The sequence below is a fragment of the Vanessa cardui genome, chromosome 11 (genome assembly GCF_905220365.1).
Source record: "Vanessa cardui chromosome 11, ilVanCard2.1, whole genome shotgun sequence".
NCBI lineage: Eukaryota > Metazoa > Arthropoda > Insecta > Lepidoptera > Nymphalidae > Vanessa > Vanessa cardui.
Window position 1 is genome coordinate 3,994,148 of NC_061133.1, and position 18,078 is coordinate 4,012,225.

Genomic DNA, 18,078 nt, shown 5'->3' on the forward strand with positions numbered 1-18,078 from the left:
ACATGAGCTGGTTGCATTTTCGATTTGTTCGTATTAACATTCTTTTGAAGTTTTTTGCCTTTTTTACATATTTATATGAAATAGACGTTTGTCTTCTACCTCACCTGATGGAAAGTGTAGATAAAGACGAAGGTGGTACATGCCCATCCAAAATAAACCTGTTCACTCTACTCTGAGAGGCTCCGGAGTTCAATTTATCAGGAAAAATAGACGCAGCTATTAAAACGTTTAGTTCGACTTTTGGGTATGACAACAGTGATTTCTTAGGTCAATAACATTTACTCTCATCCTATTTATTTCGGACGATATTGTTGTTTTATAACATGACTAGGAGTCGCCCGCGGCTTCGTTTCACGTTTTAGGGAGTTGATTATCATGTGTTAGGCAAATAATGTAGCCTATGTCCTTTCTTGAAGTCAAGAATAGCAAATTTCATCAAATTATGTTTAGCGGTTTGGTCGTGAAATAGCAACAGACAAAGCTACTTTCACGTTTATAATATTATATTATAGAATCATAGATTATAGAATTAAAGATACAGAAAGAATCTGTATGTGCATCATAACTATTGTCTCGTCATCCAAATGACGTATAACTATCTTAATCAAATGGATACCACCTTTAACAATAGTTAACATACTGGCTTTTACGTTGCAAGACATTAATTGCATAAAAGTGACAAGAATTTGTTCGATATCAAATTATCCTCGTTCCAAAGTATGATGCAGTAAACTTTTAAACAACATATTGATTAGAGTCGCAAACATACCTAAACGAGAAACACGAGCTAGCATGCCCTATTTACCACGTGAGTTGTTGCTATTACCACCAAGATAATTTAGTTGTCTGAAATAATATATTAAATACACAAGTAAGATCTTAGTATTATATTGATAATAATTCTTTTAAATTGTAACATTATTTTTTTTTATTTTGTTAATTATTTCAAGCGAGTACTTAAATATAGATTAATAATAATATGAAGAATATTACATTTTTTTAGATAGGTATACCCACTTTTGTATAGAATAATTATAAAAATGTCTATAAAATAAAATAATTTAAAGGAATGAGATTCACGATGTAATAATTTCGTGCTGCAATGGTAGTAGATATTTAAAAAAACTTTATAATTATGCATAATTCTTTTTTTTTGTGTAAAATAGTTTTTTTGCATAGTACGTATATTTTTAAATTCAAACTGTCATTTATTTCACATAATTTACAAAAAAAAAACAGTAAGATAAGATTTTAAGTTATGCCTTTTCGTAATAGCTATATTTAAGTGTTGGTATTGCGTTGCATTACGTTGAACATGGTTAACTATCTGTGTTACTATAGTTCAAGGACGGCGCGCCGCGTTAACTTTTAAAAAAAACACCAAATAAAACATAAAACAACAATTATAATATGAAGATTTAACTTTCACAACTTTTACCGTCATTGCATAATTTATACAGGTGCAAATAAATTTTGATTCATCCATTAGTAAATATTTGTAAACTTCATTTTTGAAATACGTGTAGTCAATACGAATACAGATAAAAAATTGTAAAAGGTTTTTAATTTAATGAGTAAATATCGCGTTCACTTACCGCTTTCTGCTTTGGCAACGTTAAAGCAACGGCTTCGCAATTAATGCCATGCTTTATGCGAAATAAAATTGAGTAAGCATTTACATATACCGCATATTCTGACGTACGATGAGCGCACATACATTTCTATTCGAAGTATTTTTTCTCTTGGAATAATATGAATATAGATTTTCATTGCAAAGAAACAAAGATTAGGTTCTGCTTTATGATTATGAAAAATAGTAAGTACAAGTACAAGTTTCTTCGGTTTCATGATATGTCGTTATCAGTTTAACAGTACGTCGTGATATTTAAATAAAACGGTTATTATATCATATTATAAGGTCGCGTTCGTGTCATTTTGCATGTAAAAAAAATATTCACGTTTTTAAACAATTATAAGGTGATAACTCAATATCAATAATTTTGTTGATGATAAAAAGGCGTGGAATTAATACCTGTTGACTTCCAGGCAGGATACATTAATTTAAATAATTGTATTAACTAACATGACTGTATTTTTTTAAATGTTGAAAAAGAGTAACTACTGAGTTTCTTGCCGGTTCTTCTCGGTATAATCTACTTTCCGAACCGTTGGTAGCTTCACTTAATTGTTAAATGACGATTCAAAATTACTTGTAAAAGCCCACTTGAATAAAGTTTATTTTGATTTTGATTTTTGACTCAATATATTTATTGTTATTGGAAAGGATGATTGAAAAAAAATTATGGTTAGATTTCATTTCAAATTTACGTGGGTAAAGTGTATAAGGTCACCTAAAGACGGTCAGTTTTAATGGACGTTCTACCTATTTTGAATTATTGAACAAGGTTTAAAGTTTGAAAAAAAAATTGTAAATAAATTAATGTACTCGACTGCGCGGAAACACGTAGCAGATGCGGTCACATTACGCGATATGTTGATAAGACACTCCCAAAGAAAATAACGTTAACGGTTCATTGAAAACGAAAGAGGTAAAGAACGCGCAGTGAGTGAATGCTTCGCTGAGAGTCCGAGGAACAGGTTTGCGGCGACACATCCCGACTGGCCCGCGAGGTTGCCGCGCAGTGCTCCGCCGGCCGCTAATGTGTGTGCGCGCGCACATACGGAGGCTTTACAGCGCGACCGCCGCGAACTCGTTTTATCACCTGCGGCTCTTATGACAACATATGATTTAATCATTTTTCAGTGATATAAAAAACAGCAGTCTTTAGTACATTTCGCAAGGATTTTCGCAAAATTGCACAGTGCTAAGTGTTTGTGTAAAAATAGCATGTTTCTTGTGGACTTGTAATAGATTTGAAGCCATAGCCATGGCGAGTTTTGAGGACCTTTCCTACGACTGGTCAACGCTTTGTCAGGAGTGTCCCGAATGCTGGACAGCATCAGGTCAGTGATTTACATTAAGCGATGATAATTAGAAGTGCGTTACGTTTCGAAGCAACGTTTTCTAAAATGATAAGCAGTTAATTTAAATTTTAGCAAGTTTCTTTTAGCAACTACCCACAAATTCATCGCACACTTTTCATATTTAATTGGATGTTTCGAGATCATCTTTTTATGGCTTTCACATTAATCAAGACAATTCACATTTCTGCAATTTGGTGCCATAAAAATTAAATAATTGCGGTATCCCGTAACCGTTGTACGTTGTGGGTATAGTATGTCCGGAGTTCGCTTATTTAAAAAATATATAAACCAGAGAAAATAATTAAAAACTTATCTTTTCAAATTATTTTTCATCAAAATATTTTTTAGTATTGACCGTTAGAAATAATTTAATAATTGTTTAAAAAATATATATAGGATTTTGTTACTTACTTAATATTTATATGTCTTGATATTTAATTTAACTGTTCATTATTTAATTATGTTAAAACGGTAAAACAAATATTTATGTAGCCTTAAGCTTATATTAATATAAACCTCGAATAATATCTTCAAAGTGTAATTTCATGTTAACAAGACGCGTTGAAATTCAGCAACTTTCTTTGAAAAGAAATTTCATGTTATAACAAATTGAGTTACGCGTATGGTCAGTTGTTTTGCAACGGAACACAGCTTGTGCCTTTGTCGTCCGTTTGCTTTAAACATTGACGGCGTCCACGGTCACGCTTTCATCCATCCGACGCCTCGCAGCGTTCAGTCAGACCATCTCTTATGAATTTAGCAGTTTTGTAGCGATTACAGATTCATAATCATATATCGTGGATAATTAACATTTCTCCCTCATTCTATTGTTGTATATTTCTAAGTGAGATTTCTAAGAGAAAATTATTTATTCAAAACTATGCATCTCTTGTTTATTTAAATTGTTTCAAATTTCTTCCAATTTGAATTTTATGCACGCTTTTTAATATTTATTACTATGTGTATTGTAATAAATTAATGATGATATTATTGAATGAACGTTCGTTTACCGGTAACGTTACCAAATTTATATTGAGAAGATCTATGACATAATTTTTATTGCCTCCACTGGTGTAGAGGGCTGGTTCGTTTTTAGCCCAGACGATCGAAATTGCGATTCAACGGGGAAATGCTGATAGCATTCTTGCCACTATTACACGCGTCAAGATTTATACAGTACTATTTTTAATTCATATTTGTATTTATTATTTTATATTAAACGATTCCTATGACATAATATGTTTATGAATTAAATTAATTAAAAATCCTTTGAATGTTAAAAGTGCGGCAAAAGTTATCGAATACATTTGTAAAAATATATATATAAGTTTAATAATAATAAAAAGGAATGTAAAGTAAAATTATACGAAAAAAAAAACACTTAAGTACTAATACTTACGTGAAAATATGGAATGCTGCTAAATCCTTAATTTTATTTCCAAATTTTGATATTGAAAATATAAAGTAAGTAACTTCAAACAAATTGGGATCCATAATATCTTGATCTTATCTGCGACGAAGGCAATACTGTATCTGCTTAATGTCATTACAGTTCCGTTGAAATGTTTTATTTTTTACTTTTTTTTTTAAATTATCCAATATAAGAAAATAACACTCGGAAAAGGTTACATTGCTTGACACGCACATTAGGTAGAATTTTACTTAGTAAATATAGTTATAAAAGAAAAAGAAAAATGGTCTGCAGTGTTGAAGGGACACAGTACACATATCGTGCGAAAACGTGCACATCTTCATGTATGTAAACATCCTAGTACTAGGCAAAGATCCTCTTCACTTAAGGGGAAGATATATGACAGTACTAGGCAATCATACAACCAAGCAGGTTTACGTCGTTTCACTTCATCACGTAGCACGAGATGATTATAAATTATAATGCACACTAATTACATACAAAAGACAGCTCATACAAACAGTCTAGTTTGTAATAGTATTGACATGAACCCCTATTTTTGATTCAAATTATTTTGTATCCACTGAGCTATTTGGGATGTAATAAATCAAAAGCACCTTTTTATTATAATTCGTTATGCTAAAATTTGTCAAACACAGAATATTTAAATTACCCACCAATATATTACCTGTTACACCTGTTGCTGATGATCACATCTTGTGGTTAGTTAATATATGTTAAGTTATAGAAAATCGGAAGCAGTTCTTATGTAAAATAAAAAACAAAACACCGTATCAATGATATAACCTTAATTTGACTTTTGATTAACCTCGATTTTTACCCTATTTTATGATATTTTATATTAGCAAAACCAAAAGGTCTGCGTATAGGTATCGTATATATATATATATATATATATATATATATATATATATATATATATATATATATATATATATATATATATATATATATATATATATATATATATATATATATATATATATATATCTTTTTTTAAAAGATTTAATTTATTGTATAACATAATAAATACAAAAACCCTTATGCTAGGGTATGTATGTGAGACATAAAAAGTTACAATGTTTTAATATAAAAAATATATTACAGTGTTAATACACAATAATCTTATTACTAGATAAACTCGTGATTAAGTCAAATGCTATTATACTTATCCTTCAAATCACCACTATGGGAGATTATTGACTTAAAGGTCGATGGAACGTAATAAAATTACCTTACAATAGTAATTAAGACTCGTGCAGAAGCTTATTCAATTTATTCAACTAGTAACCTGCCATGGCTTCACACGAGTGCCATTTATTAATGAAAAAAAATACTTGGTAGCATTCCGGATAATGTATCTTTCTAATAGTATTTTTTTAATAAATTAATTAGTTTTGGAGATCCCAAAATACAAAAAAAATTAAAACTTACTATTACTACATATTATATAACAATGTCCGCGGCCGCGTTTGTCTGTCTGTATGTTCTCGATAAACTTGAAAACTACTGAACGGATTTTCATGAGGTTATCGCTAATAGCCAGTGGGGTTCCTAAATAAACTTTAGGTATATCATTTATGAATTATTAATTTGTGTAAATAAGTTGAAATAGAACAACAATTGCTAAACAACGGAAAATGCAATAAAAAAATAAATAAATAAAAGATAAAAATTAAAAAAAAATCCTATGTCCATCCGTGCGAAGCATGGGCGGGCCGCTAGTATTAGTATAGATTGAATAAAATTGTGCTTTGTACATATAATAGTTACACTTTCGTTCTCACCTTAGGGCATAATTATAAGTTCGTTATAAATTTTATAATTGATTTAATTTAATCAAAACGCAATTGGTTAATTTTATTATTAATTGTTAACTAACAGTTTTCTCACGGAACAGTATAATTTTTTCGTTACTGAGTCGGACATTCATGGTTTTGTAATCTTCGCCTTTTATAGTACCAAAATGATCGCTCGTTATCAAAATAAATATAAAGATTTCGAACTAACAAGTGTGAAATAGTGGAATAACTACCGTTGCTCAATTAACACAATACATACCATGGAATATTTACAGTGATGTCATTTGATTTTAGAGAACTTAACCAAATAATAAGTAATTCGTACAAAAAGCCACCATATTTACGGATCTTATTAGTATACTGGCGAACCGGCCCGGCTTCGCGCGGGTTAGTTTACGACATTACATTAAAAACTCCTAAAATTAACTGTGTTTCTTAACTATATTCTTCATGTTTTATATACAAAAACCTTTGTCTAGAATCACTCTATCTAATTAAAAAAAAGCGCATCAAAATCCGTTGCGTAATTTTATAGTGCTAAGCATACATAGGGACAGAAAGCGGTAAGCGACTTTGTTTTATACTGTTTAATGATAATGACTGTCATATAAAATATTTATCCATTCAAAAAGATAAAAACAATTTTTATATTATCTATACTAACTTAGCACTAATTAAACTCCTCAAAATTCAACAGGTCAAAATATTGATTATGTATTGGTATGGATAATAAATTATGATATGAATATAAAATATAATTATCTGGCAATAATCTTAGTGAAAGTTTAATTGGAATTAATAGATATCTCGGCCTTATGGTATTTGGTTAGTCTCGAATAAAAAAAAAACATTTGGCTAATAATATTTATCAAACAATTAGATTAAAAAAATATAATTATGTTTAGTATTGTAACACGGTCGAATACAGAAACGTCAATCATATCAATCACTCACCTCGAACACTCGTTATTTTAACCGACTGCAAAAAGGAGGTTATCAATTCGTCTGTATTTTTTTAGTGTTAACTCTTGAGTCTCTATGATTGCTATTAATCGTTAAAAAACTTCGATATCGACGACATCGACATTTCGTCGGTGCTCGTCAAACTATAACTTGACTATCAATCGCATGGGGTTAGCGATCTTCGTTGTAAAAACGATTACATGCAGTTCAATCATTTTGAACGATTGTCAACTGGTCAACACTTTTCTATTCATTTGTTTTGATCACGTGACTTAACGTTAAAATGACGTCATGTCCACACATATATGCCCATACATTTGTTTAGTTTTCTATTAGAGATTACGATTGTATAATGTCAACTTAGACACAATTTAATTTTGATTTTGTCTCTTAATTTTTTGTTTATTGTACTGTTCGTTAAACTGTCTGTTTTAATGATAATTTTATTTCACGTTGTTTTATACGGAACATTCTAGATGCAATTCTAATTTATAACACGACTTTTATTATTTTGCACTCGCCACTATCACATCGTTAATGCTCCGCTTCTGGCAAAGATCATATCTTATGTTAAGAAGATTTGAAGTCATTTTCACCACGCCTTGTATAAACACATATATTTTAACCATTGGCTAAGTTTATGATGTACCTGTCATATTTAAAAAATATCCCAATGGCATTGGTCCTTATTGTTGGGTTCAATAATACTTCAGTGATCTAACCAAAGGTTTGCACCCACGATATCTGCCCTATAAGGCAACCATTAGGCCACCGGCGATCATTAAATTGAAACTGTCAATAATAGGTAATCGTTATCAATAATTAAATGGAATATGAAATTTGAATAGGAAAATAGAACTATATTTTTAAATATATTTGTATATTTCAAATCTTTCATTGCAGTTGGGTAAATATTTAACGTATTCTCATTCATCAATGAGTTTGAAAAGGTTCTGAGTGTCGCATGAATAACAAAAAGGCTTGACACGGCCAAACAACCGTTAGAATGTGGTTGTAGCCGAATTCTCGACTCGTAGGCGCACTTAAGTTTTCTGCTATTAAGGCCACCCAAATAATTCTAAGTTGCACTAGTACATATATGAAACAACTATGTCATTCATTAACGTTAATTCGTTATTTGATAGTTATTACAGATATATAAAATCCGATAATAATTTAATGTTTCCAAACGACGAAAATCATTCATTATCTAACTTATTAAAAGTAATTTGAATAATAGAAAATAAAAGGGAAAACTTCTTAACTTTCTTATCATACGTAATGCTTTACTAACATGATGATAAATCTAATATTTGCATTTGTAACGTTTTGTAGGTTACGTATTTTTTTACCTTGAAATTATTTGGATATTTTTTTAAGAAAACAACAATGTTCTAGGAAATGCGGTCAAGATTACCATGTTTTCACTGCCATACCTAAATGTTTTCAATTGTTAAGGAAACGAGTCTTGGTAATAGCTAAAAATACGTCTTAAAGAAACCGATAGAAATAAACTATTCCATATATCTTAGTCAATGACACATTAATGTATCATGGTTATCGATGAAACATCAAATTTATTTATAAATAGTGTAATATAAATATATAAAGTAAAAATGTCTGTAAGTGTTAGTATAAGAAACGGATTAGAAAGGACTTAACAACCAACCTTTAGACGAATCAGAAATATATGATCACAATTAATTACAATGATTAACGTATTAATATAAGTTTGTTAGATAGTCTTTATCAAAATCGACATTGTTGATGTGAATGAAAATGTATGTGACCAAATATAAGACCATCGTATAGTCCACCTGATGGTAAAGACAAAGAGCAAAGGTTACTTCAAGACATAGTCTTGAAGTAACCTTTGCTCTTTGATAAAAGCAATGTATGAACTATAATTTTAAACTTTTCACCTACGGGTCATATCATATGTCACTAATACCAGTAATCAATACGTCGCAAATTATTAAAATATACAAGTAAGTAATCTTATGTAATACTTCCATATGTAATTTTTAGTAGAACCCGTTTGTGTGATCTTTTGCTACAAGTATATACGCGAAGTAAATTCATATATGTATACAAGTATATGTATATGGTATAATATATAGGGAGTAAATAATAGCTTATATTATTTTCATAATTGTTATCCATTTAAGTGAACAAGGTAAGTATAACATTGTCCGCCTCCGCAAACTACTTCCTTAATCGGTAACTTCGTTATTAAAGTCATTGGAGAGGTCACCGGTTAATGTTTTAAGGTATGTATTATATAATATTAATTAATATACAAAATATATAAGCATTAATAATATTTCCAATGAGATTTATGTGTAAACTTTATTGAGGTACATCTCATGTACGAATGTGTTCCATGATTGTTATTGTTTTCAATTTTTGACATCTGTTAAGTCGTTGTAATTTTGCATTGAGTACAATATGACATTTTCTTTTATCTATGTTATATCTGATCAACGGATCTATTTGATATCATTGTTAAAAACTATTTAAAAGATTGAAGTTTTTGCATATTTTTGTGCCGAAAAAAGAATACTAGAATTTTTTTGCTCATTGTAATTTATATTTAGGTGTTTTTTACACTTCCTTCGTGTGAAATTCAAGACTCTCGATATATTTTCCAACCTCAAATTTCACGTCAACAATCATTCTTTGTTTGGCAAAGTTGATTTATACTTGAATAATGATATTACTTACAGTAACAATATCTTTTGAAATACACAGTGGAATTTAATACGTAATAATATTTTAATTCAAAATTGCGAACTACATTTCCTAACGCTTAATAAAGATACAATATTTTTGAGACTGTTACTTTGTACCTGATAATTATACACGACTTCAAAATGATGTAGCGATTTTTTCAGTGTTCTTTCTTTTCTCTTAAATTGTTTTTTGATAACCTCATTTCGTGAGATTTTCTTTTGCATTTGGACTATTTTATTTGTTTTAACTAAAACAAAAATATCGAAGTAAAGTTTTTTTGCAAAATAAAGTCTCGACGTTACACTTTACACTTATTTGAGCTAGTGGCTTTTTTGTACTTACCAATTAATTACGTTCAATTCTACTATTTTTTTGAGACACTGAGCACAGATAACGATTCATATTTTACCATGTTCCATTTTCGACTGATGTTTACTCAAATGCGGATGCTACTACATAAATGAAAAAAAAAGGTATTCGTAAAGTCAATACGACCTGTAAAGATGCGTATAATACTTTTAAATAAGGACGTTGACCGACCAAGCCCGAAGACTAGTTCGAGCGGAAGGAAAATAGATAACAAGATTTACAGGTTGTAATATAACATGCGGCTCGTAAGTGTAGTGATTGTTGTTTATGAGCAAAACAATGAATTCTTAATCGATTTTCACATGCGATCTTTATTTGTTTTTCTTTCGATATTTAAATCGAGAATGATCATGGAATGGGCATGTTGTGCGGAGTATTGAGGGCCATATTGTGAGGATGGTTTTGAGCGTGGACGTGGTAGATATGGAGGAAGGGGATGACCAAAGAGACGATGGATGGATTGTGCGTATAAGGTGATAGGGTTGGAATTAATGTCACTTTTATTTATCTTAGACATAGTATACTTAATTATCTTAGACATAGAGCATGGAAGAAGAAGACATGCTGCGCCGACCCCAACTAAAATTGAGATAAGGATAGGGGGATGATGATTTAAATTAAGAAATATATAATTATCTAATTCTGGTTGAGGTACAAACTTCTGTTAATCTGTATTGACATTACTAACGGAAAGCTAAACTAGTGAATCGATTGTAATGAAAAGGCTAACAGACACATTCTATTTTTTTTCACCACTTGAGGAGGCTATGTCGCTAACAAAAAGAGTGCTTGAAAAACTTTTTCAAGCATTTTTGTAACACAGTGATTTCAAAGCGAAGTCACGTTTCCGTCGAGTATCTTATATTTAAAAGTCAGATATTTAACGATAAATCTAAATTTCCTGTAAATGTTTCACTTCTGGGCTAAGTTATTCCCTGATACAATCCGAGTATGGGTATAGTGGACACATGTGTCGCAGGTTTTTGCATGAAATTATGCAAACGATATTTTTCGCCACAAATGTTAAATTTGAATTGGTATCGCAATAATCGCACCACAATAGAAGCGGTCTTACTCTGCTATCTAGATTATAAAATAAAAACAACGACAACTCTCCAGGCCTTCTCTGGAGGAGATAATCCACCACGCTGTTCCAAGGCGGGTTGGTGGAATGCATATGTGCCAAAATTTATATGAAATTAGATACATGCAGATTTCCTCACGATGTTTTTCTTCGCCGCCGAGCTCAAGATAAATAATAATCACAAATTAAGCACATGAATAATCATTGGTGCTTGCCTGGGTTTGAAAACGTAAACGTAACCACTGGGCTATCTAGTCTCTTTTTCTATCGAAAAAAAAGGTAAGCCAAAAATTTCTCAAGCGCAAAAAATAACCTTGTATAGTTTCGTCTATTCGTATATTTATATATCTTTATGTAACTTATCTACTTAATTACTTAAAAATGTGAATACATTTCAGCGACATCTAATACCCCGCTGTTAATGGAAAAAAAGCTCCAAAACCGTCATCAATTGTTGTCGTTTTGCCTCGCAAACTGAGGTTTTTTTTCGTAACGTGATATTTGTCACACTCGTGAGACGCTGACTCTCTGTCGAGCGTGACTGTGACCATGGTGTGAAACCAGGTGTCATTGAACGCGAGTTAACGCTTAAGAAGCTAATAGACTATGCGATAATCACTGGCTCCTGAACTTTTGTTTGTTGCGTAATATAATTTTCATGGAAAAAAGTTACCAGGACAGAAGAATTACCTACGTCTATAGAATAGATTTGTCAAATAAGCATTTTATATACTAAATGGATAGGATATTCAATGTAAGTTTCCTAACTAACCTCACGTTCAATATATTATTGCTTTGAAAATGCAAATAGTAGAACGAACTTATGATAGACTAAAATACAGGTACACTTATAGCTAATCGTTTAGCCTGTTTTTTTGTCTGACTTAAAATACAAATAGCTTGTACACTATATTACAAAAGTTAAAATGTTTGATATCAACTTTTCGAAAAAATATACTTTAGTTCTTTAAAAAATTTATGATATATGATGATAATAGGTTTCAGTCTTAGAGGTCAATGTAATTTCTTAGCTGGCTGATGGCTACGAGGCTTCATACCAATCATACCGATCGAATATCCGGCTGATTCGGGCACTTTTTATATCTTCTCCAATCAATAAAAGTTTTATCAGTTTTATTGGCTGGAGATCAAGGTTATTACACCCGCACCTTTACCTCACAAGACTTTATAAGCATCGTCGCTTACCAGTTGTTTAGTTTTGACCTTTAAGGTCAGGTTCTTAACTAAGTAGTTGTCAATATGGTTATATCGAGATGAATATCATAATATTATTATACAAACAGCCGCTAGGGAAATATACTGACTTTAATAAATTCATTCATCAATTCATTCACTCTCTGTAAAAATGCAATTGTTTTAAAATAAATTTTTCAAGTTTTACTTTACATTGCATGTATTTTAGCAAATCATGCAATATGATACTTCAATGGTTGCTGAATATCTCATTAATGATAAATCGATTTTATAGGTACTTAAACGCTTGATAATTACAATTACATAACATACCTATATTAAGTCCAAGGAGAGTGGATATCTGAAAAAAAAATCATCATTAAAAATTAAAACGAGGTAGGGCTTGTGTGAACGCGAATTATTGCTTCAAGTAAAAGTGCGTTACGGAACTTCTTGGAAAATTTTGAGGTAAAATAATTAAATTTTAAATATCACCTAGAGTTTAATTTTTTAATAATGAAAGTTTTCACTTTTTCAGCTTGACGCAAACACCCGCGAACTACTAATGTAATTGACGAAACACTTTCTCGTCATGAAATGAATGAATCTTTTGGTTTCTAGATGTTTGTCTATTTATATAAACGACATAGGTCTATGGCTTTGCACTGATGTTTGGACACAGACTTGTGCATCATAAGATGTCCTGCGTGGTTGACCAGTCTCTGTGTCTTAAGTGCGTGTTTCGATATATATATATTTAACTAGCAGTTACCTGCGGCTTTGTTAATTTCAGATTTTGTATACCATATTATTGTGTTTTTTATCTCTTAGGGTAGAATATCTAGAAATGCTTAATACGTATCTACTCATTTTTAATCTGTATCCCGAAAATAAAGTTTCATTTTTATAACTTAAAAATTACGGAATTACATACAAACTATTAACCAATATTTCACCAATTTAATATGTCATGTATATAATTTTTAAAATGTCTTTCTTACTGGGTATTTACTCAATAATAAATAAAATTTTAACAAAAAGAAAAACCGACTTCAAACAAAACACTATTTTAAAACAAATGAATATGCACGAAAAAGTAATAAAAATAATTGCGTATTCAACATATTTTTTAGAGTCTTCCTAAGTTAAATGAAATGAAAAATATTAGACTACATAAAAGTCGATTAACGATTATATCATGTAGTTATAGTTATTGGTATATTTGGAGCCGGTGTCAGCCACGGTGCCCTTGCCCCAACAATCAAAAGAAAGAAGCGATACGAGCCCCTTGATTGATCCAGTATATTATTGTGTAAAAGGTAATTTGTAAAAAACATATTTGTCAAAGTATTCTCGTATTGTTTTTGATAGATATACTGTAGGGTTTTATTGGCTGACACCGACTCCAAATATAACAATAATTATAACTACATGATATAATCGTTAATCGACTTTTAAGTAGTCTAATATTTTTCATTTCATTTAACTTAGGAAGACTCTAAAAAATATGTTGAATACGCAATTATTTTTATTACTTTTTCGTGCATATTCATTTGTTTTAAAATAGTGTTTTGTTTGAAGTCGGTTTTTCTTTTTGTTAAAATTTTATTTATTTTTTGATTTTAAGTGAAGCTGATGTTGACTAACTAATTTTTTTTTAATATGGATAGATTAAACGTTCCGTTTATATGAGTCAGAAACTACTTCGAGGACAATTTCAAAGGAAACTTGCGAATAAAGCAAAAATGGACTTTCGAAAATGCGGATTTAATACGTCACGCGGCGTAAACTACAAGGATCCCTCGAAAGAGCTGTAATCGAACTCAGCAAAAAAACTTTGAAAAAGACCAACTACATTTCGTACATCATATGACATCACATCACATACACAAAATTTGATTAAAGATAGTAAGAAATTCTGCCCCATATCGCACCCTAACTGCGAGCCGTATAGGAGTTCCATCACTACATAGTATATAAATAAAATTTTAACAAAAAGAAAAACCGACTTCAAACAAAACACTATTTTAAAACAAATGAATATGCACGAAAAAGTAAAAAAATAATTGCGTATTCAACATATTTTTTAGAGTCTTCCTAAGTTAAATGAAATGAAAAATATTAGACTACTTTAAAGTCGATTAACGATTATATCATGTAGTTATAGTTATTGGTATATTTGGAGCCGGTGTCAGCCACGGTGCCCTTGCCCCAACAATCAAAAGAAAGAAGCGATACGAGCCCCTTGATTGATCCAGTATATTATTGTGTAAAAGGTAATTTGTAAAAAACATATTTGTCAAAGTATTCTCGTATTGTTTTTTGATAGATATACTGTAGGGTTTTATTGGCTGACACCGACTCCAAATATAACAATAATTATAACTACATGATATAATCGTTAATCGACTTTTAAGTAGTCTAATATTTTTCATTTCATTTAACTTAGGAAGACTCTAAAAAATATGTTGAATACGCAATTATTTTTTTACTTTTTCGTGCATATTCATTTGTTTTAAAATAGTGTTTTGTTTGAAGTCGGTTTTTCTTTTTGTTAAAATTTTATTTATTTTTTGATTTTAAGTGAAGCTGATGTTGACTAACTAATTTTTTTTTAATATGGATAGATTAAGCGTTCCGTTTATATGAGTCAGAAACTACTTCGAGGACAATTTCAAAGGAAACTTGCGAATAAAGCAAAAATAGACTTTCGAAAATGCGGATTTAATACGTCACGTGGCGTAAACTACTAGGATCCCTCGAAAGAGCTGCAATCGAACTCAGCAAAAAAACTTTGAAAAAGACCAACTATATTTCGTACATCATATGACATCACATCACATACACAAAATTTGATTAAAGATAGTAAGAAATTCTGCCCCATATCGCACCCTAACTGCGAGCCGTATAGGAGTTCCATCACTACATAGTATAAAACACAGTCGCTTTCTCTGTCCCTATATCTTTAAATCTACGCAACGGATTTTTATGCGTTTTTTTTTAAAAGATAGTGTGATTCAAGGCGAAGGTTTGTGTATATAATACATGAACAATATAGTAAAGAAACACTGATCATTTTAGAAGTTTGCGATGTGATGTCGTATATAAACAAATTCTGTAGTATATTTAGTATCAGTATTGCACCCGTGCGAAGCCGGGGTGGGTAGCTAGTTGATTATAATATTCGACTATGATAATTACATAAACATAACCACATTACGGAAGGTGACTCAAATATCCAAATAACCTATAAATAAAAGATTCGACCGAGTATCGCTAACGTGCTCCTCAGAATTGTTCCGTTCCCTTCCGTTCCGTTACTTTGTCATGGATTCTGTACTCAGAACCTTACCAAACTTTCACCAAATTACCCTTGAAGTATATATTTTATAATAAAAAAAGAATTATCAAAATTGGTTAACGTGATTTTCAGTTATTCACCTATTTGTCGCGCATATACATAATGCAAATTTAAGACTTATGTCGTTTTCACATGGATACCGTCATCGGAAAAAAAAATAAAAAAAATGGGACCCCACGGGAAGCACTACCTTTCAAACAAAAAAAAAATTATCAAAATCGGTCCACCCAGTGAAAAGTTATGAGGTAACAAACATAAAAAAAAAAAAAAAAAAAAAAAAAAAAAATACAGACGAATTGATAACCTCCTCCTTTTGGAAGTCGGTTGAAAACAAAGTCGCTTTCTCTGTCCCTATATCTTTAAATCTACGCAACGGATTTTGATGCGGTTTTTTTTAAAAGATAGTGTGATTCAAGGGGAAGGATTGTGTATATAAAACATGAACAATATAGTAAAGAAACACTGATAATTTTAGAAGTTTGCGATGTGATGTCGTATATAAACAAATTCTGTAGTATATTTAGTATCAGTATTGCACCCGTGCGAAGCCGGGGTGGGTAGCTAGTTGATTATAATATTCGACTATGATAATTACATAAACATAACCACATTACGGAAGGTGACTCAAATATCCAAATAACCTATAAATAAAAGATTCGACCGAGTATCGCTAACGTGCTCCTCAGAATTGTTCCGTTCCCTTCCGTTCCGTTACTTTGTCATGGATCCTGTGCTCAGAACCTTACCAAACTTTCACCAAATTACCCTTGAAGTATATATTTTATAATAAAAAAAGAATTATCAAAATTAGTTAACGTGATTTTCAGTTATTCACCTATTTGTCGCGCATATACATAATGCAAATTTAAGACTTATGTCGTTTTCACATGGATACCATCATCGGAAAAAAAAATAAAAAAAATGGGACCCCATGGGAAGCACTACCTTACAAACAAAAAAAAAATTATCAAAATCGGTCCACCCAGTGAAAAGTTATGAGGTAACAAACATAAAAAAAAAAAAAAAAATACAGACGAATTGATAACCTCCTCCTTTTGGAAGTCGGTTGAAAAGGTCCTCCTCACTAAATTTTATGGCCACTATAATAGTTTAGGCTCGACTATGAGGAATAATATATAAATATATATTAATAAATATTTTCACAAATTGCTGTTTGAACTCTTTTTATTCAACTTTAAATTGTTATACTGAAATATATAATTCAAATTGCACTAAACTTCACTGAAAATAACTATAACTTATTTTTTTCTCCTTTGATTGATTGAGAATAATACATATGTATTTGGTTTCGTGCCGTCATCTAATGATTGAAATATTCGGAAAAATAATCCTTAATTAAAATTTCTGTCAAATGCGTTTATTGGAATTATGAAAAAGTAAATTTCCAAATTTGTATACATATAAATATTGCATTCATTGGAATACATCAATAATTTATTTTAATTGACCCATTATGTTAGGCCCGTCGTCGTGGATCAAATTTCGTATCCTCTTTTGGACAGCGAGACATTAATTATTATATCTACTAGAAACAATGATGTTATAAATCTCTCGTATAAGTAAAACTGCAAGATAGCGTGAACGATTCTCGCGAATTCGATAACATGTAGATACGTGACTATTCTTAACTGTGATTCTAAATAATATTTTTCTTGGAAAAAATGTACAAGACCTTCTCAATAGGAAAAATGATTATAATTAATTTTATTACAAAAAAAAATCATATTCTATCAATCAAGCAATAAAAAAATTGCTTATTCTTGAAAGTGTGAAGGGAGAAAAGCTACTAAGATCTAACATAAGAAGAATCAATCCAGCTATATAATTTGATAACTCAGACTTCCTCATATCTGGCCTACTTGTCATATTATAACGTTTGAAGACGGATGGACGTCAATTACAGATTTAAAAGCATGGCATAACGATGGCAAAGTACACTATTAATAGCAAAAGCGACTGCCGTTACGGCGTACAAGGTGAATAGCAACTATCAAGCCTGCAATCGAGTGCGACTCACGAACCGCATTCCATCATGTTGATATACTCCGAAGCATAACAAAATGACACTGGACATTTCAAATGAATTCTACTGTTTCGCGCCTCCGTCGTTATCTTGCCACGTAAAGATCCGTTC

The 18,078-nt window shown here is 30.8% G+C and overlaps 1 protein-coding gene across 1 annotated transcript in view; it reads left to right on the plus strand.

Moving 5' to 3' along the window:
- The first annotated feature begins 2,634 nt into the window (after positions 1 to 2,634).
- The window catches only part of LOC124533788 (cerebellar degeneration-related protein 2), an 89,203-nt gene continuing 73,759 nt past the window's right edge, over positions 2,635 to 18,078 (plus strand). The window contains exon 1 of the mRNA XM_047109304.1: positions 2,635 to 2,964. Within this exon, the coding sequence (XP_046965260.1) occupies positions 2,889 to 2,964 (76 nt within the window). The 5' untranslated portion in view covers positions 2,635 to 2,888. The remainder of the gene's footprint in view (positions 2,965 to 18,078) is intronic.